The 24013-nt window shown below is 43.2% G+C and overlaps 2 protein-coding genes across 3 annotated transcripts in view; one reads left to right on the top strand and one right to left on the bottom strand.

Moving 5' to 3' along the window:
• Positions 1 to 4863, top strand: part of LOC147745337 (uncharacterized) — a 123977-nt gene extending 119114 nt beyond the window's left edge. For both annotated transcript variants that reach the window (XM_086952244.1, XM_086952243.1), the window contains exon 4: positions 105 to 4863. In XM_086952244.1, the coding sequence (XP_086808370.1) occupies positions 752 to 2395 (1644 nt within the window). In that variant the 5' untranslated portion in view covers positions 105 to 751 and the 3' untranslated portion in view covers positions 2396 to 4863. The remainder of the gene's footprint in view (positions 1 to 104) is intronic.
• The window catches only part of LOC147745336 (uncharacterized), a 460883-nt gene that overhangs the window by 417205 nt on the left and 19665 nt on the right, over positions 1 to 24013 (bottom strand). The window lies entirely within an intron of this gene.

Genomic DNA, 24013 nt, shown 5'->3' with positions numbered 1-24013 from the left:
CAACAATAGTAATAAATGAGATGCCTTTACAATCAATTAAAAATTGTATATGCACATTCTGGTATTTTCCATTTAAGTAATTTAAAAATCTTTACATCCAACAGAAAACAATCCTTGATTGCACAAAATGTATAAGAATAATGAAGATAATACTGTAAAACTGCAAAAGCAAAGTCGGAAACATTGAGTTCCAGTATTCAGGAAAACATAAGTGCCGACAGAGGCAGCCGAACCTGAAAATAAACTGACAGATCTTTGAAGTACGTCAAGGGCAATTCGGTGGTTCTTCGAGTCTCAGGTTTGCACCTCCGTACCTTTTGATGAAGAAATGACCTCTGGAAAATTAAGGCAACACTGATCAACCACTTCTTGTGTAAACATGTCCAATACCAGCTTTGATCATGAGGTGGTTACACCAGTACTCTGCTTCCTAAAGTGATATCAGACCACCATTCAGTGCTAGAGGTGTACTGTAAACTCTTTCAGGCCATTCCACAGCAACCAGCGAAAAGCACAGTTAACTGAAAGTTAAAAGACATGGGGGTTCTGCTATATAAAAGACAGAGTATATTTACGAAGCCTAAAACCGCATCAGAGAACACACAGGGGAAAAGCCATACAAATGCAATGAATGTCTGAAGAGGTTTAGTCAATTATCAGGCCTAAAAAAGCATGAGCGAACACACAGAGGGGGAAAAAACCATATCATTGCAGTGAATGTGGAAGTAGTTTTACGTAATCATCTAAACTCATGAGTCATCAGCGAACACATACTATGGAAAAACCATTCAAGTGCAATGAATGTGGGAAGAGCTTTATATATTTATTAGACCTAAAACAGCATCAGATAACACACACTGAAGAAGAACCATATCCTTACTGTGACTGTGGAAGTAGTTTTAGTAACTCATCAACATTAAAGGTTCATCAACGAACACACACTGGAGAAAAACCATATCATTGCAGTGAATGTGGAAGTAGCTTTACTGAATCTTCAACATTAAAGGTTCATCAAAGAACACACACTGGAGAAAAACCATATCCTTGCAGTGAATGTCAGAAGAGCTTTCGTCTATTATCACACCTAAAAGAGCATCAGAGAACACACACTGGAGAAAAACCATATAATTGCAGTGAATGTCTGAAGTGCTTTCGTTTATTATCACACCTAAAACAGCATCAGAGAACACACACTGCAGAAAAGTCATATCATTGCAGTGAATGTAGAAGTAGTTTTCGTTTCCCTTCAGGATTAAGGAATCATCGACAAACACACAGAGGGGAAAAACCATATAATTGCAGTGAATGTGGAAGTAGTTTTCGTTCCTCTTCAGGATTAAAGTATCATCAACAAACACACACAGGGGAAAAACCATATCATTGCAGTGAATGTGGAAGTAGTTTTATTGACTCATCAACATTAAAGGTTCATCAACGAACACACACTGGAGAAAAACCATACCATTGCAGTGAATGTGAAAGGAGTTTCAGTTCCTCTTCAGGATTAATGTATCATCAACAAACACACACAGGGGAAAAACCATATCATTGCAGTGAATGTGGAAGTAGTTTTAGTTCCTCTTCAGGATTAAAGTATCATCGACAAACACACACAGGGGAAAAACCATATCATTGCAGTGAATGTGGAAGTAGTTTTAGTGACTCATCAAAATTAAAGGTTCATCAACGAACACACACTGGAGAAAAACCATACCATTGCAGTGAATGTGAAAGGAATTTTAGTTTCTCTTCAGGATTAATGTATCATCAACAAACACACACAGGAGAAAAACCATATCATTGTAGTGAATGTGGAAGAAGTTTTAGTTCCGCTTCAGGATTAATGTATCATCAACAAACACACACAGGGGAAAAACCATATCATTGCAGTGAATGTGGAAGTAGTTTTAGTTCCTCTTCAGCATTAATGTATCATCAACAAACACACACAGGGGAAAAACCATATCATTGCAGTGAATGTGGAAGTAGTTTTAGGAATTCGGTAACATTAAGGAATCATCAGCGAACACACACAGGGGAAAAACCATTTAAGTGCAGTGAATGTATGAAGAGCTTTAGTCGATTGACAGGCTTAAAATACCATCAGAGAAATCACACAGGGGAAAGACCATACAAGTGCAGTGAATGTGTGAAGAGCTTTTGTCAATCATCACACCTAAAACAGCATCAGAAAACACACACCGGGGAAAAACCATACCCTTGCTGTGAATGTGTGAAGAGCTTTTGTCAATTATCACACCTAAAGCGGCATCAGAAAACACACACTGGGGAAAAACCATACAAGTGCAGTGAATGTGTGAAGAGCTTTTGTCAATTATCACACCTAAAGCGGCATCAGAAAACACACTGGGGAAAAACCATTCAAGTGCAATGAATGTGTGAAGAAATGTGTCGCTTATCAGACCTACATGGACATCAGCGAGCACACACTGGGGAAAAACCATACCATTGCAGTGAATGTGGAAGTAGTTTTAGTGAATATTCACCATTAAGGATTCATCAGCGAACACACACTGGAGAAAAACCATACCATTGCAGTGAATGTGGAAGAGATTTTGTCATTTATCAGTCCTACATAGACATCAGCAAACACACACTGGAGAATATCCAAACCATTGCAGTGAATGTGGGAAGAGATTTTGTCACTTATTAAACCTCAAACTGCATCAGAAAACACACACCGGGGAAAAACCATTCCAGTGCAATGAATGTTTGGAGAGATTTTGTCGCTTCTGAAGCCTAAAACAGTATCAGAAAACACACACTGGGGAAACACCATTAAAATGCAACGAATAAGGGAATAGCTTTTTTCAATGATCAAACCAAAAACGGCATCAGCGAACACACAGTGGAGAAAAACTGTAGTGTGGCCCTTAGGGTCACGCTATTCTTTGCTAAATCTAGCCTGAGTTGGCAACCATCTTAGCTGTGTGTCTTTTTATTTTTGCGCACTACACTCTGTATCTTCTTGTGCAAGACGCCTTTGTGCCCACATGAGCTCATATTGTTATAGTTTGCTCACAGCGTACAAGGTCGAAAAACAAGCCACTGTGCTTTCCAGTTCTCGTCAGTCCATACTACCTAGACATAACATTAGGCACTTTTTGGCACGATTGAGAAATGCTTGCATTATACTAACACGCAGCAGCTTTCTCAAGACAGATGGAAGATTTCCTTCTATGAACTAGAGCCTTGCTGAGCCTATAATGTAACCTTACTCCTACGTTCTAAGGTGAGGGGTTCCCCAGAATTGGCCCAGACATCTTCTTTTATATAATATACATATTCCTACCAGGGGAGGGTGGTCTAGGCTCTATAGCCGTAATATCCACTGGTCAATCAGAATGATCTCCCCCTTCTTATTTTATGGCATTGTAACTTTGCAGTGACTGTGGAAGTAGTTTTAGTGACTCATCAACATTAAAGGTTCATCAATGGAAACACACTGGAGAAAAACCATATCATTGCAGTGAATGTGGAAGTAGTTTTACGGAATCATCTGAACTCATCACTCATCAGCGAACGCACACTGGAGTAAAACCATACCATTGCAGTAAATGTGGAAGTTGCTTTAGTTCCTCTTCAGGATTACTGTATCATCAACAAATACACACAGGGGAAAAACCATTCCAGTGCAATAAATGTGGGAAGAGATTTTGCCGCTTATCAGTCCTACATGGACATCAGTGAACACACACTGGAGAAAAACCATTTCAGTGCAATGAATGTGGGAAGAGATTTTGCCGCTTATCAGTCCTACATAGACATCAGCAAACACACACTGGAGAAAAACCATACCATTGCAGGGAATGTGGAAGTAGCTTTCGTGATTCCTAAATAGTAAGGATTCAGCAGCGAAGATACACAGGAGAAAAGACATATATTGGCAGTGAACATGAAAAAGCTTTTGTCAATCTTCAAACCTAAAAATAAATCAGCGAGCACTCCACCATCACCATCAATGGCAGTGTCTATTCTATTGTTTATTTCCCTACAGCTAGGAAAAACATGAAATATCAGGAAACCCATTGAGAGACTAGCACAAAGTGGACTGAAGGTAAAGAAACATTGTTTGTTTTTATTCTGTGAGAGAGTTTTAGCTAAAGAAATCCAAGCACACCTGACCATGGTGCCTGTAAAATCAACACCATGAACAATGCTTGGACTAACAAAGGTATTTTCAGCTAATTATAGAGATTAGTACTAAATCATATAAACCCAACACTCAAAACAATTTAACAAGCACAAAATGAAGATTCTTCAGAGCTGGCTGTGGTTTTGGTCATTTTATGCATCATTAATTGTTCTGTGACAGTGGCCAGAGAACTGTGTAGAAAAGCAGAAGTGAAAGCAGGAGAATGTGAGCTGCAGCTCTCTGGGTTAACCCTTACAGTGCATGACATTTATCTCTGAAGCTCTGATGTAGAACAAATGAGGACACAAAATTCTTCAGCCATGAAAATTGTGATTATGTTTTAACTGTGAAACTATGTGACAGCAATTGAATTGATGTTACTCTTTTGGTCTGTCCTTACGATGTAGCAACTCTTAAACAATTATGTTAAAAATTAGACAGTGCATCTATAAAGAAATAGGCAATGGATGAATGTGGAAGTATTTCTGTATATCTTCAGTAGGGACCATGCACCAACTATGTGCTGAATATTGATCATCTCCATCGCAATTGCATTGCAAATGCTTTTTTGATACGCTGTTTTTTATATTGAGTATCTGTCTCCGTGATACGTTCTCTAAATTTGTGGAACAAAAAATATAAAATTATATATAAATAATATCAAAAAATAACATTGGTACAAATAAACATATATTTTTGAAAACTCATTATACTTGGTTGTTCACAGTTTGTCTTTTCTTAATTCAAAGGTCCACTTTGTTATTATATTTCCTAAATGTTTTTTTCACACTTGTAGAACATATGATGATCATAGTCTGAATTTCCGTCTACGAGACGTACTCGTCAGCACATTACACAACCTCGTAGTTCATTAGTGACAAAAAAGTTAAAATCTCAAAGAAACTTGGCCAAACACCTGGCTAGGAAAAACACAGGCAACACAAGCTTATTTGACAACTACAGGCAAGCACAAAAAGCCTTCAAATCATCTATATACAGGGGCAAACAAATGGCGTCTGATCAGTTCTGGCTGAAGCTGGTTCACGCAAGTAAGAACTCCAGCACAAAGTTATTTTGGTCTCTAGTTAACAGGGGTCCTTTAGGTAGCAGTGGGCATGGTAGTGTAAATATAACCTCAGAAGAATGGACTCAGTTTTTATCTAATCATTTCCACGGCCACTCACTAGCCCCCCCCATCAACTAATTTAGTTATTACCTAAAGAAGCCAAAACATAGGTAAGACCGAGCCTGACAACTTAGCTAATCATGTCCTGTAATCAAAAACATTTGACGAAGGAGCAAAGCGAAGACCCATTGACGGAGACCTTGATGACACCAGAAGTGTTAAGAAACAACATTGCCCGTCCAATCAGGAAATCAAGGTCAGAAGGAGCCCCCTGTTTTTATACTGTAGGCTAAACCACAACATCCCAGAGTCCTGGAAAGGTGCTATTATCCACACAATCTATAAAAGTGGAAAGAGAAATGACCCTAAGAACTTCCGAATGATAACTCTCCTCGACATTGAATCTAAATACTATGCCAGTATTTTGCTGGAAGAGCTGTTGGCCTGGCTGAATCAACAAAGCACCTTCCCTTCAACCAGACCAGCTTCGTGGCGAACTCCGGAACAACTAGTAACCTACTTGCATTATCTGTTTTGATAGAGAAAGCGAGAGTCCAAGGTATTCAACTTCACTGCTGCTTTGTGGACTTCACAGCAGCTCTTGACTGGGTGCCGCAGGGCCGTCGGGGACAAACAATTGGAGAGCTGGGGCATACCTCTGGCCCTCTTAGCAGCCATAATTCAACTTCATTCGAAAACCTGGATTAGAATAACGTGGGGAGATGGGTGACATGTCTTAAGGAAGATTTTGACCAATAGCGGTGTCAAACAAGGCTGCGTGTTGGTTCCACTCCTTTTTAACTAGCTTATTTCAGACCTATCTCCTTTACTCACCAATGTCCATTCTCTTCCCCCTCAAGTAGACGGATCCCGCATTAGCAATCCGTTATATACTGTCGACCTTGTGTTACTGACCCATACAAAAGTAGGACTACAGAGGTTACTTGATCAGCTGCTCCCCTACACAACAATAAACTCCCTTGAACTGAATTTGCCAAAAACAAAAATAATTTCTTTTGGGAAGCGGAAGCAGCAGAGAGGTGGGTGGTTCTTAAACACGGTAAACTACAACACTCTCCTCGTCCCTCTCGCTGAAGCTGGAGTGCACAAGACAGCTCGGACTCTGTGAGCTTCATATCTATCTAATAGGACCTTCATGGTCGAGCTGGGAGAGGCCAAATACAAATCCTTCAAATCCCCTTGCGGGGTACCCCAGGAGTCGTCGTTAAGTCCCACTCTATTCAATCTATACGTGGCACCCCTGGCGGCTATACTATGGGAACTGCAGCTTCCTCCCAGTTTCGTATGCACACAACACCCAAATACTGGTATCAATTGCAAACAATGCGAAAAAGCAGCCACCAGGTTAAAACACTGTATGGAACAGATCAATTACTGGATGCAGACTAACTGCCTAAATTGAACGGAGACAAAAGCGAAGTCATGCTGTTGGGTTCAGACATGCGAACCTGGTCCCAGGACTGGTGGCCAGACAGCCTAGGAAACCGCCTGTCCCTAGTGTACAAGGTAAAAAACTTGGGTGTGCTCCTGGACAATAAACTGTCTTATGAAGCACAGTCAAACAAGTTATCATCATCGATTTGGTGTATCCTGAAAATGATCAGGAAGCTTTTACCATTCATTCCTCATGAGTCTTGCAAAACAGTGGTAACAATGCTGGCTTTATCAAGGCTGGACTACGGAAACGCGTGACATGCTGGAATCCAGGCCCAGCATCTGGCTAAGCTCCAGCGCCTACAAAATGCAGCAGCACGGCAGGTGCTGGATATCTCCAGGCATGAGCCAATAGCACACAGACTGAGCTCTCTACACTGGCTCCCAATTAGAAAAAGAATAACATTTAAATCCTTGTGCCTGGCCTATACAGCCCTCCATGGGGTGGGTTCACAGTTCCTGAAAACCCACCAAAAAAGTTGCAAGCCAACCAGGACCTTAAGATCTAGCCATCTAAAACTGAGCCAGGTCCCAAGATATAAACAGGTCAGGTGGGGGGGGGGGAGAAGCTTCCTGTTGTACGCAGCAAAGGCATGGAATCTGCTCCTAATTGCAATTAAAAACATCCCCTCACTGCTCTCTTTCCAGAAAGAGATAAAAACATGACTATTCACTTCTGGTTAGTACACTAAATGTTTAGCAGCTTCTGCCCCCTTACTTCACCCAGCACCAAGACGCCCATGGGTATTCACGCGCTTTATAAGTCATCAAATCAAATCAATAAAAACATTGAAACAGTATCTCCTTACAAATATTTGGGAATTTTTGGGAATGCAGAAAGAGGCAGTAAGGACAAAAGCCTGGTCACTCAAGTTTGCCTCCGCAAAACTTTCGAAACAACTACTTGGCCCAAGCCTTACCCCATTACTAAAGGTGATGAAGGCAAAGATAATCAACTCCCTATCATATGGGCATGAGATCATGATGGCCGCATTATGTACCCTTCGAAACAAATTAACCACCAAAATGTTTAAATGAGCATGGCGCCTGTCAAAATCCTCGTTGCCAGTCCAAATCAGACTTGAACTTGGACTATTAGCCCATCATGGTGTCAAGGCCGGCACGTTTATCAAGCTTTGCAATAGACTGAGCAATTCCCGGTAAGGCAGCTTGGAGGTTAGACTTTGGAATTAAATATTGAACAGCCAATCTAGCCAAAAACATCGGCATCATTTCAACCATTCCATGCAGCTACTCGGCATCAAGGAATACTGGGGGAAAAATCCATCACAGCCGGCGTAAAGACTGTTATTAAGAGAAGTGTCTAGCTATGGTCCTTTCATTCAGACAGGGCAAATCTGTCCAGAAGGAAACATGCCTGGGAGGTTGTTTCTGACTTCAAGCTGAGGGTTGAATCATCTTATTAATCATGCACGTTTGCACTCTTTTGGAAGTTAAAATGTATGATCCTGAGATTGGGAGAATGGCCTTTTTTAGAGCATTTACTTAAATGGCAGTGCCCAAATGTCAGTACCGAATGTAGAAAATGCGGTTACCACTCTGAAGCAATGAAGCACATAGCCTGCGCATGTCCCGCATTGCTCAATGACAGAAGGAACTTTCTGCGTGACGAATGGAAAAAACTCGGAGCTCGTACAGGCGATAATAGCCGCCATGAGCTCTGAAAATACAAAGCTGAACATTCGGTTCACTAATTTGCCACCAGAGTGGCCAAATCACTGGGCAAAATTTCAAATATAACAAATTCCTAGGCAACTAAGAACCCTACAAGGTGGCAGGTGAAGCAACACAGAAGATAACATAAACTACAGTGTACTGAACCAATAATGACAAAATATATAGAAAAATATTATTCATTTATTATAAAAAACATACATACAAGAAAGGAATAAAAACCAATCTGATTATCAAGCATGTAAATGGTGACAGTATATGGCAAATGATGTGGGGCATGGAATGATACAAAAAGCTATATATAAAAATTAAATACACATACAATGATAAAATTCAATACAAAACAATTAGTTGATACAACATAGTGGGTTAGATGTTCATCTCTACGCGTGTTTCGCCGTATAACACACCTTCTTCTGGAGAACCACTTAAAGATCCTAAAATATGTTTAAAACCGGCACTGCAGGATTGCGCACGGGAAGTATATCTCGTAAGAAGACAGGAAACTAAACTAAAGTCATCCAGCCAGTTGAGAAACCAATGATGTATGGCAACTTCAACTGGAGGGAATATGGATCCCAATTTCCATTCTGAGTTGAAAAAATGGAAAGTGTTGGTGAATCCACTGAATGTGGTTTAAACCAAAATTAGAGAAGGTAAAAGCAGCCTGAATGAAACAAAGTTGCACAAAACTAAACTACCTGGTAAAATGTGATAAAGGAATCTCCCGTAGGTCAAACTTGGTTGTGGCAAAAATGTATAAAGCTTTGAATTAGGGAACTGATTCCCGAAAATCCTGGGGAGCCAATGAAAAAACACCTTTGATAAATGCTGGAAACAGGATAGAGATGATACCTCTGTTTCAATGGGACAAATAACTGCTGGCGCCAAATTTAGGTTAGAGGCAGCCTGGCGTGGAGTCGATGAATGCCTGGGGTCCCAACCTGGATGTAGTCACTGGGCAAAAATAGGGCTGCAAACCTCCCTTTCTCTGGCCGCACTGTTACGCAGCCCCACAATGAACTCATGAACATTTGTTTACCCAGTATAGTTTATTTGACCATTTCATTTTTGTTTACCTAATACTAATTGTTCTTACTTACTTACGGCCTGAAAATGTATGTCTAAGCCTCCCTCTCCAGCTTTTTAAAGTAAGGCTATGATTGTCTTGTCAACAAAGGCTTTTAACTTTTTAGGCAATCAGTCATAGCCAGACATTTTAACTACACCTCACTTTTTAGCAAGATTAACGCACCTTTTTTGCACTAATTGCGTCTTTAAAAAAAAATCCTTGTATGCATGAATTACGCGATTTTAAAATTGTTATGGGTTTAAGTAATCACACAATAAAACTGAATTTGTATTTGATCATTTCCATCATTCAATCAAATCCGAGGAGACAGAGAAGTTGAAACATTTACAGCCTGATTTAGCTCTCAGCAGATGTTACTCCATCACAATGGTGACACATACTCCATCCACCAAAATATGCATTCCATTATATCTAGGGCTTCCGGTTTTCCGTTTTTATGGATTTTTACATATAAATGCAGACGGAAATCTATATTTCCTTTGTCTGTATTTATATTCATAAACGGAAAAATACTAGAAAATGTTGCCACACTGCCCTGCTCGAATCCAGCTAAGCCCCCTTCCTGCTTCTGGAAATTCCTTCCCGGGCGAGCACACAGCCGCACCCGAATACTTCACAGGTCTTTTGAAAGACCATTTACTTGTTAACGAGGCTTTATTGTTGTTTGGTTCACCCCATGCCGTAGCCTCCCTCAATGCCCCTGACTCCTCCTGTCCCAGGCCCCAAACAGTGTACTTTTTAAGCCCTTCAATTCACAGTCCTGCAGCAGGAGAAAATCAAGAAACGGCAGCTCTTCAGTTATACACGCGTAGCTACAAGTACCAGAATACCTTAGGTGGCACAACGTTGAATCTGTAGAGACGCAAAGTACTCTGCCAGCGATCACACAGTGCCAGCTCTGATTATTATTGCAGAACTACACATATCAGAATATAAACAAACTGCGGAACGGCTCAAGCCCCCAGTTCAAAAAAAGATGTCCTAGGGTTGCTCTGGAGATGCAATTACTGCATAAACATATATGTAAACTTCAGGTCCCGGGTTTGACTTGCAGTGTGGCAGCTAAGTGGGTTAACCACATCAGTGCTAAGGCAATTCCCCCTGAGTGCTGTTACTAAAGGATTGCTCATTGTTCATGACGAGCTCAGCTCATCATGAGCACACGACCAGTGTACTGCATGACGAGCTGAACTCGTCTTGAGCAGCGAAGGGGCTAAAGAGCCTCTTGCAGAGCTATCTCTGTCTGTAACCTGCAGAGGAAGCTCCAGGTGCCGAGCGGGTAGCTAAGCGGGTTAATGCACCCTCTGCTGAGACTTGTGAGAATAGGCAGCACACCTTTCAAACCGAGAGCAACATCTTGAGTAGGTTAATGTTTCCGCTCCGAGTTATGTGTGCTTTACCTGCAGGACAAAGCATCAGATCGCAGTGTAACACCTAAACGGGTTATACACCAACTGCAGCTCTCTGTGTGTGCCCCCCTCCCCCCACCACCACAGTCCACATCTACTGTCCTAATAAGACAACCAGGTACCGCTGGGTACACTCAGGGGTCCAAGTCCCAAACCCAGAAAGACAGCTCTGGTGGTCAACACGCTTGCTGCAAGGATTTGTGCAAAATCTGAAAGCGGAACGTTGAGCATTGTTCGACCAACAGAGACTTTTGTGCCTCTGGTGGCAATGTCTCCGAATTAGTAAATTACACCTTTTGTTTGCAGTGCCCAAGAGCGCCTGCTGCTCAAGACAATGGCGTGAAAAATGAGGCGCCTTGAGCAGATTCTGTCGACAGAGTTGTTCTATTCCCATCTATTCATCCAGTCACCCATCCATCCATTCACAAGAAAACCTGGAGGCGCTTTAAGGCAATTGGATCATGTCATTCTTTACAACCCTATTCATCCATTAACCCCTGGGGCGCGGCCGCGATTCTGCACTTGTGCGGCACATTCCGATCGCGGGTGCCGTCATGATGGCCGGGAGCCATCATCAGCACACGAGCACTGTGTGCCATGACGGCTCCCAGCCATCATCAGCATTGAAGGGGTTAAGAGGAGGTGCGCCCTGAGTCCTTCACTTAACAAAGTTATTCTATAAAGTTTATTATTCGACCTACTCACAAGAGGAGCAGGTACCACCTTGAGACTATTCCGTTCACACAATAGTGTTCTACATTCCTATTCATCCACCCATTCATCCATCTATTCACAAGAGCTCTTGGGCGACTTGAGGTGACTCAGTCAACAGTCATTCACTACTTGGCTATTCATCCATTCACAAGATAACCAGAAGGCAGCCTGACACCATTCATATGACAGGGCCCTTGTCTACAAGACTGTTCACCTAGCCCCACACCTACAAGTGCACCAGTGGGAGCCTTGAAGCCATTCCTTCTCCAGTCGATCTCTGAAACCCAATGCATTCATCAAGCTACTCGTGAATTTACACAAGACACAAACTGAACAGAAAATGTCACACATAGCAATGTGAAACCTTGGGAGCTATGAGCAGAGAAGGAGCTGACGCTCCCCTCCCTGGGTATTGAAAACAGCTTTTGGCAGCGGAGAGCTCCCAAGCTACATGCCACATCCTTAATTGTTACGTATATATATATATATATATATATATATATATATATATATAATATATATCAAAAGGACTTGGCGTGTAGCTTGGGATCTATCTATCAGTCTGTCTATCTATACACAAACACACCACCACCAATATAGGTAACCTTACATACTTTCTGTGTGAAAACCATAGACATTTGAAGGCAGATTTCTAGCTGGCTTTAGATGGAAATATAGAAGCACTGGCACATGTTTGCTCCTGATAAGTGATTGTACTCTATCCTAAAGTGTTTTTATAGCAGAACTGAGAAGCACAGGTACTCTCCTTTTCAAATTAGTCAGTCCCGGACCATTTAAAGCACTGCTAAAGCCACAACAAATCGCTAGCTTAAGTGAGCGCATGTGTGCATTGTCAATTTAAATAAATGTGGAAAAATACTAGCTGTAGCGTCGTCTTTTACTTGTGGCAAAAATAAATGTGGATAAATACAGAAAAAATGCCCACAAAATAAATATGGATAAATACAGACGGAAATGGCAAAAAAATAAATACCATAAAACCGGGAGCCCTAATTATATCCTATTGGATTTATATTTTGGGGGTGGTGATATTAGTCACCGTTGTGATGGAGTAACCTGTCCGCCTGGCTCTAAATCAGACCCTTGGTTATTAACAGGTTTCTGATAGAGAATTCCAGCACTTAAACAATAGAATTCAGAACTCTACTTTACAGTTCTGGACCCTTGGCTTAGAAAATAAATCTGTCTTTAGAACAGAAGGAATGTGAATGAAATTCTTCACTGAAATGATATTCTGGCTTTGTGTTTACAAGCAAAAAGAATCCCTCATTTATATAAACCCAGCTGGTGAATGCTGCCCTCTGCGCAAATAGAGCTGCAGCTGTGTGGTAGCCCGGCCAAGTATTTACTTCAGAAAAGTGCAGGATCAATAATGACGGTCATGAGATTTGTCCGGTCTGCAACTGGCGTAAATCCAACCCCGTAAACCTGCGCAATCGCCTTCAACCTTGCCGGCCGGTAGAGGAGCGAGGATCCCCGGCACATCGGGGGCAAGTCCGCCGGCCCTGAAGGGCACCCAGTGAGAGTTGGTCCCGCTCGCAGCTGTTGCCGCTTTAAGCTTTCCGTGGACGGAGGTCCGTACCGGCCTCCGCGAACTGTCGGCAATTTAATGAGATGCTCGGATCAACCCGCTCGGGGTGCCTGCAACATGCGGCGGCCTGAAGTGCTTTCCCAGTGTCTGCCCTTGTGGGCCACAATTAGAGGCACCCATTGGTGGTTACATCCGCTGCACCTCCACATGGCGCTGGAACCCATTGTCTGGAATGAACCTCTGTGGACGCTTTCCTCCTCTGCGTGCTCAACGAGCGACCAACTCGTCTCCGTGGCCGCAGACGCGGCCGTCTCGCAAACGATCCGGCATTCCTCTTCGTGCCGCACCATTCGGCGCCTAATCCTGTCTCTGTGACCCCGCTAGGGCTTGGGGGGCCCGGTGACTGTGTAGTAGTAGACTGGGAGCCAGCTGCTGCCATTTTGATTTACAAGGGGCTGATGACAACCAAACTTGAGCACAGATTGGACACTACAGTGGCAATATTTGCCTCCTGCCCCAAGGGTTCTGACTCCCCCCGCCTTGCTTTGCTTTGGGATTAGGTCTATCAAGACTACCATTACCATGGAAGCAATGGTTGCCCAGTTGGCCTAAGGTCAGAGGCATCTGCAGCTTGTCATCAAACGCCAAAATCAAGAAGCACAAAAAGAAAGGGAGGCCTTTCAAACATCCCCTAAAAGACCAGGCAGCTCTTCTAACCACCAACCAGCAGGTCCAAGATACCGCCATCTTACTCCTCACTGACGTTATAAAAGCAGCCCGGGTCCACCCTAGCCTACCCAGTTCAGTATTGTAAAAGTATCAGGAGCGGGAGGACCCAGATTATTTCTCTGTTCATTTTGAAAGGGTAGCCACCACAGCCGCTTGGCCTCCAGAGCGATGGGGCCACTACGTAGCCCCCTTCTGTCCGATGAACTCCAGGCCGCCAATCCCTCCGGCCTTACACCCTACCCAGAGATTAAGAAGCCCATTCTCGGGAGGTTAGGGTTTGGTTCCGAGTATTATAGGGCAAAGTTCCGTAGAGAAAAGTGGGTGGCGGGCAACATCCCCAGGGCACTGTACTACCGTATCTGGGACCTAGGAGAAAGGTGGTTACAACCTAGTAAGTTCCCTGTTGAGGAAATCACATAGAAGGTTTACTCAGAGCAGTACTTGAAGGCCATTCCCCCCACCACCCATGCATGGCTAAAACAACACCCTCACTTGACAGTACAGACTGCTGTGGAACTAGCTTGTGCCTAGAATAGGTCACCCGACTTCAGGGCCCAGCCCATAAGAATCCCGACCTTGACAACCCAGAGGACTGGCCTCAGACAGAACGAGAACAGGGTTACCGGACTGGGAAAAGGAATAATGAGACAACCCATACACCCCGTCCCTACCCCGGCAGGGCCTCGATGCTTTAAGTGTCTAGAGTGGGGGCATATTGCTAGATGTCCAATGTCCTGATGGAAATAGATGGGGACCCAAACGTATATCGATTAGGGGTGGTACCGGCCCTGCAAGAAAAGGTTCTCCTTGGATCAGACCTACCCCGCTTCAATGAGTATTGGACAGATGTATCCCATGAAAAGCAGGAAGCCAACTGGTTGAAGGAAGCTCCCTTCTATACAGCTGAGATACCCCAAAAGGCAGTTAAAACATCAAAGACCAGGTCAGAAAAAAGGAAAGAGTGCATAGCGTATTTTATGGCCTTGTCTGCCCCTGTCACCTGTCTTCTTTCCACCCCAGATGAGAGAGATTGGCCAGTCCGGAGTTTTAGGGCAGCTCAACAGGAGGACAGCACTCTGACACATGCCTGGAACCAAGCCCGCGAAGAAGAGCCCCAGAAGGTAGGCACGTACTTTTGCGTCAAGAAAGGGCTTCTCTATAGGATTAGCGGGTCAAGACAGAAAAAAAAGTCGTTCCCCTAGCGTTCAGAGAGCAAGCCTTACACATAGCCCATAGCCAGGCTGGGGATGGACACTATGGCCAGGAACATACCCTTTGGTACTTGTTCAAAAAATTCTATTGGCCAGGGGTATATAAGGAAGTGGCCCGGTTCTGTGCCTGGATCCCCATGTGTCAATTAGTCAACCCGACAGACAAGAAAGCCTCGTTACGACCCGTGCCTATAATAGACGTCCCTTTCAAATGGGTATGAATGGAACTGGTGGGCCCCCTTATACCTTCAGCCAGGGGCCGACAATATATACTGGTAATGGTAGATTTTACGACACGGTACCCCGAAGCAATATCCATGACAAGCATGACCACCCTATCGGTTGCTCAAGCCCTTGTCTCATTCTTCTCATGGGTCGGACTTCCATCCGAAATCCTGACTGACCAACACTTTTTTGAAATTCACTCATACATTTTCCAACACAAATCTGGTGTTCCTTGACCTGAACATCTATCCGGACATCTATCCGGCTAGTGGTAGCTCAAAACTACCACACCTTTCAAACCGACTGCAAAAAATTGCCAATTACTGTACAACAGTTTCCACCCCAGACACCTTCGGGACAACCTCCCCTATGGTCAGTTCTTCCTCCTCTGCAGGAACTGTTCCGAGCTCAAAGATTTTAAGAAACAAGCCTCCGACTTGGAAAGTAATCTTCTGAAACGAAACTATCCAGAACAGATTGTAAAGAGAGGGTTGAAACAGGCAAGAAACCACAACAGAGACGATCTGTTGGAAAACTGCGTTCCCAAAGAACAGAAAACAAGACCCATTTGCGTTACCATTTTCAGCACTCGCTCAAATCAAGTGTCAAAAATAGTGAATAGACAATGGAGAATTCTCAATTGCTGGAGTTTCAATTTTCCTAAGCCCATGTTCTCCCACAAGAAAGGCAGGAACCTGAAGGACATCTTTGTCCATACCAGACCCAGCATAACACCTGTAAGGAATCCGGCCACAACTACCCTCCCACCTATACAGGGTCATTACCCTTGTGGTAACTGTAGCACATGTAATCTCACGAAAAGAAGTAAAAACATCACGTTCACCAATGGCTCAGACTTGTGAACAAAGAGGATTCACAAACTGCAACAGCAGAAATGTGATATATGTGATCACGTGCCGATGCGGACAAGAATACATCAGTATGACATCAAGACCAATAAGGATCCATATTGGCGAGCACAAGAGTAATGTTCGCTGTAAAAAGAGCACCACTAAGATGGCAAGTCACTACCTAACTATGTCGCACAGCATGGATGACTTAAAGTTGACCATGATTGAGCAACTCTACAACGTGAATGGCCTGCTGGAAAAAGAACAATGTTGGGTGTTCCATCTGGGCACTCATCTAACTGGCTTTAACGACGACATACCCTGGGCTCAACTGTCCTAAAACCCCTGAGTCCCAAGAACTCCAAAGAACACCCATATAGAGACAACCATATCATTTAAACATTCTAGTCTTGGTGGTTTTGGGAGACTTAAAGAATCCATGCCACAGTAAACAGTTGTGGAGGTTAACCTACCACCGTTTCCAATAACTCTCCCAATTAAAATCTTTATAAATTCCTTTATCTCCTAAAGATAATCAGCTCATGGGAAAAACCACCAGGAGTACCCATTCGCCTAGAACCAAAAGCACCCCAAAATTAACCCCCCCATTCTGGGGACTTAAGTGACAAGAACCTATGAGGTTCTACACTTTTTCTCTCTCAGAGTACAACCTTACTATGGGCATTACATCAAGTAATCCCAACCAACCCTTGAAAACCTTGCGGCCTGAATGGAACAGTCTTAGATCGGGGTTTCACTAATGAGATTACATCTTCCCCGCATGGATTCGATAGTAGGTTTCTCTATAAAATCCACCCCACGGGACCTGCGCCCAACATCTCCCACTTATAACCTGCATTTGATTGAATGAGTATTCAGACTCAATACTCTCAGTCTTACAACCTTTAATACTTCAGTCATAAGAGACTGTGAACTCTGTTTTAATGTGCACATACATAAAGATCAGAACTTTGGAAATAAGAATCACTTCCGTCTCCACAGTAGAAAGAACGGGTTAGCAATCTAGCGTTTGAGTCACTTCTGTTTAAATTTCATCCTGAACACTACCGCTCTAGTCTGCATTGCATTGCAGCAACCGGAACTGACCGGACATCTACTTCCAGGTGCCTACAAACTTTGGCACAGGTGCATCCATTTGTGTGTACTAATTGCCAATTAACTGCCACATAAATAGAGCCTCCCCCGCGGACTCACTCGTACCACGGAGCCGCGGGATGGCGTTATCTTAAGCGAGGAGCTGTTGACTACATTGTGAGTACGGCATAGTCATGAGAGGAACCAGTGACATTCAGCCTTTCTTAGGATTTCCTTGAATCGCTAGCTTTGTTTTTCTCTCAATCTTTTGAACTTTTTCCTCCCACCTTTCTTTTCCAAACAGAATACAGTGGCAACACCCTTCCCACCCATTCAAAAGGCTCATGGAGCATTGTCTCCTACTTATTCTAGTATGTATTTACCATGGATCTCTGTTTTACATACTATCCACCTTTATGTTCAGTGACTCTAATCTCAAGCATAGAGAGTGTGTTTTCTGTTTGTGTGTCTCGTTTTGTCCCTTTTATCCTAACAGGTCACAGAACTTGTTTTCAATTTACAACTAAGGGTAATGACACCACAGTCACATTGTGACGCTTTGTATTCACAGGCTAAACTTGTTTGCGCATTGTGAGGCGCAATTGTATAAACTAACTGTGCTCTCTTTTTCAGGCTTACATTTTAGAAAAACTGATTGGGTACTGTATAAAGTGCATGATACTTTGCATCTTTTTCACTTTTTTGTATATAGCACATCATTTCAGCACAAATTGATAGCAACATAGTGAGTACTGAAGGGATTATTCCTAGTCCTGATGAAGAAGACCTGATGCTTAGAAACATGTTGAGCCCTGATGCTTCGAAAAATGTTGACTTGATCTGGACTATCCAAAAACATTACACGCAGGACATCTATGAACCACCTTTTTAACAGCACTAGCCGCCATGACCTATTAAAGTTTCTTAAGTCCAGGAGGCTAGGTTCTTTTTAATTCACTTTCCGCATTCACTCCTGACCCTTCCTCTCACTACCTCCACACCACACATAGTACTGTAAAATCAGTGCTCCCACGTAGTCGCTGGTCGTAGCACACCCCGTCCTGCAGCGGGCGGGAAGACCCCTATGATGAAGCATGACACCAAGGGTCCTTTTGGTGTGTGAGGGGTATTTAATCAAACACTGTGTGCGTCCTACCAAGATAGGAAACACACTCCTGTGAACCTCCTTTGAGGTGGATCCTTTTGTTTTGTTTGAATTTCTAGAGGAAGGCGTATCCACCACTAGTGCCCACAAAGAGCACTACCTCTTCACTCCCCTATCCTGTTTTTCGTAGGTGGTCTGTAACCTGGGTATCGGGCAGATCCGAAAGGCAGTGTATCATCCCCATACGGACGGTTCAGTGGAGTGCTATCCGGACTATAAAGACCATATTGAGAAAATGTATCACTGACACGGGGAGAGACTGAGATCGTAAGCTCCCTCTAGCACTGTCCGCTATACGAACACATGAGTAAAAATCTACAAGGTTCAGTCCATTTGAGATAGTGTTTGGACATAGACCACGCACCCTTTTACATATGGCAGCCGAGCAGTGGATAGAGGTGGAAGATGAGGGAAAACCATTATTAGCATACTCTGCCACCTTTAAAACAACTGTCGCTACTCTATGGGAGGAGGTCCACCAAAATATGGAGAAGACCCAGCAAGGACAGGTTGTATTATGACAAAAACACCTGGTTAAGACAATTAACAGTGAGAGATAGGGTTCTCATACTTTAGCCCTCCTCGGACAAAAAGCAACTGCTGACCTGGCAAGAGACTTACACTGTGATGGGGCAGGGAACCCCTGTTGCCTACAGAGTTGCGGTTCACAGAACAGGGTCCAAGGGGCAAGTGTCCCACATCAATCTATTGGAAAAGTGGGAGGAATCCCAATCTCGAAGTAAAGACGGTGTTATATCTGTTAACAGTATTACCTGTTCAGAGCCCAAGGAGCTACCCCTCCAGCCTTCTGGCTTATTGTCCCTGGAACGGCCAGGAACAGAAGAAACACTTTGCAGTGCACAGAGGGGACAGCTGTACTCCCTGAGGGACTGTTTTCCGGGACTCAGTTCCAGCCATCTAGGAAGAACCACCCTGGTAATCCATGACATAAATACAGAAGCAGGGAAAGTGATAAAAACTAAGGGCACATCGTATACCAACAGCCAGACGCCAGGCGGTAGACAACGAAGTAGGCACAATGCTGCGGGCGGATGTCATAGAACCCTCACAGAGGAACTGGTGTTCCCCAGCAGTGTTAGTACCCAAACCTGATGGAAGCCTCCACTTTTGTAACAACTTCTGTCAACTAAACACCCACTCCAAATTCGACAGCTATCCCATGCCGAGAGTTGATGAGCTCGGAGAAAGACCGGGAGGGGCTGTGTAATGTCTACCATCATTTGACAAAGGGATACTGGCAGATACCTCTCAGTTCAGCTGCCAAAGAGAAAACAGCCTTTTCCACTCCCTCTGGCCTGTATCAGTTTAAGGTTATGCACTTTGGTTTACACGGAGCCCCCACAACGTTCCAGAGACTAATGGATGTCATTCTACAAGCCCATCAAATATACACTGTGGCTTATATGGACAATATTGTAGTATACAGCCCTGATTGGGAGACAAACCTACAGGGTGTCTTCTCCTCCCTACACCAAGCGGGGCTTACGCTCAACCCCAAGAAGACCACTCTGGGAACAGACTGGATAGAGTATTTAGGTTACTGCATATTAGCAGGGACATTACGGCCTCAGTATACCAAGATGGAAGCCTTAGAAAACATACCCAGACCATCCACCAAAAAGGATGTACGGGCATTCCTTGGCTTGGTAGGTTATTACAGACATTTTATCCCAAACTTCTCATCCCTAGCATGCCCTCTCATGGACTTGTTATCCCAATGATGCCCCAACAAACAGGTAGAGTGGACTGCTAACCAGGAACAAAGCTTCCAGTCCCTGAAATCCCTGCAATGTGCTAATTTGTCCCAATTTTAAAAAACATTTGTCTTGCAAACAGACACTTCTGACTGAGGCCTAGGGGCTATCCTATCGCAACCTGCCCAGCAGGGAGATTTACGACCCGTCCTGTATCTCAGCTGTAAGCTGTTTTCCAAGAAACTCACTACCAACGATGGCAAAAGAGTGTTTAACCATTAAGTGGGCTATGGAAGCGCTATAGTATTACTTACTGGGATGCACTTTCTTTCTAATCACTGACCATGTACCTCTCACATGGCTCGCCACCCACAAAGACACAAACCCCAAGATACTCCGTTTGTTCCTTTTCTTGCAGCCCTTTTCTTTTCGACTACATCGCCCAATCGTCCAAGCTTGGAGGGAAGGCAGGGTAACTCGGCGCCTCCCGCTGCTGGGAATTCCAACATGGCGCCCGCGATCGGGCACCAGGAAAAGGAGGTCGGCAGCCCAGCCCCCGCATGCAGGGGAACGCCGGCTCAGGAAGAGGATGGGTGAGAAGGAGAAAAGAAAGCCACACTATTTATTTCATGGCAGCTCTGTTACCACATTACCCCTTGCCGCTTGTAGTCATTGATCATAACATAAATGTATACAAAATTGATACAAGTACTCTTCCAATACAGCCCCAGGAGGTAGCCTTTACCATGATTTAATTTGTGAGAAAATGTGACTGTAAATTCAAATTCAAATTCAAAAATAGCTTTATTCGGTATTTTGACAAAAAACCATAAAAGCATACAAAATACAAACGTAGGCAGACTAAATAGCTTTTCCCATTAAAAAACTTCTTACAAAAATACATATCATAAAGACAAAACAGATGAAGTTCATTAAAATGCATAAAAAATTTCTAAAATTCATTAAAAGACTCATGGAATTCATACAGTCTCCTGTTTTACGTATTATTTGATGTGATAAGGTAAAATATAATACGATTTTACAATTTTTGTTTATCCGTGAGGTCCTAATCATTACCCATGGTCCCTCTACACTTTACAGTAAAGGTCAAAAATGTTATCGCTGTCACTATGGTGAGTTCATCTTGCATCATGTACAGTCTGACCAGTGCAGTTTTACAGGTTCTCAAACCCCATGTCTTTAACAATGGTAACAGGTATCTTTTTCTCCCCCACTGATAATACTTGCAAAAGAAAATGCAATGTAGGTTTGACTGTTTGGATAGGTCATCACACGGGCATTTTTCCAAATTAGCAGACCAATCATTCGGGACAGGAAATGATATTAACCTGTAAAATGACTCCGTCCTCATTCGAGTCAGAAGCATTCTGTGATAACACGAATAGGTTGGGGCTAGATAAGCGTGAAGGCCTGTACCATGTAGAATGTTACGATGGGCTACTATGGTAGACTTGTGCCCGTCTAAGTACCATCTCCTTTCCTCCAGTAAGTCAAGGCATGCCACTTTTAGAGCTTTTTTTGCTATTTGTGAGCATGATGTGGGATTTAGGTAGAGATCTGGTTTACCAATGGAGAACAAAAACTTTTTCACATAGGCTAACCATGGCTGCTTACTAGAAGCAGAATGATTTAAACAGTCTTGGATTACTTCCCTGTTGAAACCTGTGTCATCACATGTCCAGATCTTAAACCACAACATCACTGGCGCTATCTTTATCAGATCGGTGATGTGGACTCTATCCAGTTCGTTGTGGCAAATAGTAGTAGACGTGGAGCGGGGGACTGATAATAGGTGCCTCAGGAAAGCATTTTCCACTGTTTGAATTTGTGTACAATCTGCCAGTCCCCAAATGCCGGCCCCGTATACAGCGGTGGACACACATTTAGCTGCGTAGATCTTAAGTAATATGTCTACAGGTTTCCTACCCAGTCTTTTAGCAAATTGTTTAAGAGCACCTATCGTGCGAGAGAAGGCCAGGTTCCGGGAGGTTATTGCTGTTGACCATGTGCCCCTGTTGTTGAATATGATGCCTAGGTAAGAAAAGGTTTTGGTCATAGCTATCTTAGTGTTGTTAACGAAGGTTTTACAATCTGGTATATTTTTTCTCAATGTACATGACATTGTGAATGTTTTTCCCTCGTTTATTTTTAAACCTCTCGTGGTCATGAAGGTTGAGAATCCTGTTAGCGCTTTCTGAAGACCCAGCTGTGTGCGAGCCATGATCACGGCATCGTCAGCATATAATAGTAGTGGTACTGAGATGCCATTTATTTTAGGGTAATCCACTTCAAGATCTTTTAAAAAGTCTGCTATCTCGTTAATATATAAATTAAAAACGAATGGCGCAAGGATGCAGCCCTGTCGAACATCCTTTGCTATAGGGAATTTTCTAGTTCGCTCACCATTTTTACCGTATCTGACCGTGGCACCTGCGTCTCTATACAGTTCCTGTATAAAATATAGAATGTTTTTGTCTATCCCCAATTTAACCAGGGTTTTCCATAGCACACTATGATCTAAACAATCAAAAGCCGAGGTTAGGTCGACGAATGTTAGGAACAGATTCCCTTTTTTCCTTCCAATATATTTATTTGTTATTAAGGCCAGGTTTAAACCCTGCTCTACAGTGCCTACACCAGTTTTAAAGCCATACCGTAATTTCGATAGGATCCCTTTGCTCTTAGACCATGTTTGTAATTTAGTTAACAATACTCTGCCTGCAACTTTCATCAGGGTGTCTAGCAAGGAAATAGGGCGATAGCATTTTGGGTCCTGTCTATCCCCTTTTTTAAATATTGGAATTACTATGGCTTCGTGCCATGTGTCAGGAAAACCCATTTTGCTATACGCGTTTATTACATTTGCTAATAGAGGAGCCCAAAGATTTACATTTTCTTTAAATAAATCGATGGGAACTCCATCTGGGCCGGGGGCCTTTAAATTAGCACTCTGGGAAATTGCTAGCTCGACCTCTAGGGGGGTAATAACTACATTTAAAGGGAAACTATCTTGCATCACTGCCTGTTCCACCTGCCTATTATTAAAAACATATTGTGGGGTCATAGTTATTAGATCTTTTTTATATAGGGAAGTAAAGTAATCAACCCAGACATCTTCCGTTATGGCTATCTCCATCGAATCAGCCTTGCTGTCCGTGGAGACGAAGGGGGCATTGATTTCTTTCCAGAAAGAAATGTTATCCCTTAAGGCGCTTGCCTTTACTAGGGCTTCCCAGGCCTGATTTTTCAGTTCGTCCTGTCTATCGCGGAGGGTCTGTTTATAGACCCGCCTGGCATCCTTAATCAAGCTAGTGTCTTTAGGAACTGTCTTTAATGCCAGTAACAGGTCTTTATGGGCTTTGGAACAGGCGGAGTTAAACCAGCCGTGTACTCTCTTTTCTGCCCCTATCTTTTGTTAATTGGTTAACTTATCATTTATAGTGGCAGTTATCCTTCCATAAGCCTCTATAATTAACTGAGGGTTAATATTAAATTCTAGGCAGATCGAGAATTGTTTCAATTCTTTCTGGACTAAATCCTTCAAGAAATTTGTAGAATCGATTTTTGCCCATTTTATGGCATATCCATTCTTTCTTGCCAGTGACACTGAGTGACCGTGAAGAATACTAGGTATGCTTGTTACAGGGCTCTCGGACTTCCCAACAGAAATAGTGGTGCTAATCGGAAAGTGATCGCTTAATGCCAGGTCTTCCGTGTTAAACTCCTCCAGACAGCCCTGATTCCTATTGGACACTAGGATGTAGTCAATTACAGTGCCTGACCCTCGACCAAAAAAGGTTG

This window comes from Lissotriton vulgaris, chromosome 1_1 (assembly GCF_964263255.1).
Source record: "Lissotriton vulgaris chromosome 1_1, aLisVul1.2, whole genome shotgun sequence".
NCBI lineage: Eukaryota > Metazoa > Chordata > Amphibia > Caudata > Salamandridae > Lissotriton > Lissotriton vulgaris.
The sequence above is the reverse complement of the archived record's forward strand: the minus strand, read 5'-3'. Positions and strand labels throughout refer to the sequence as shown.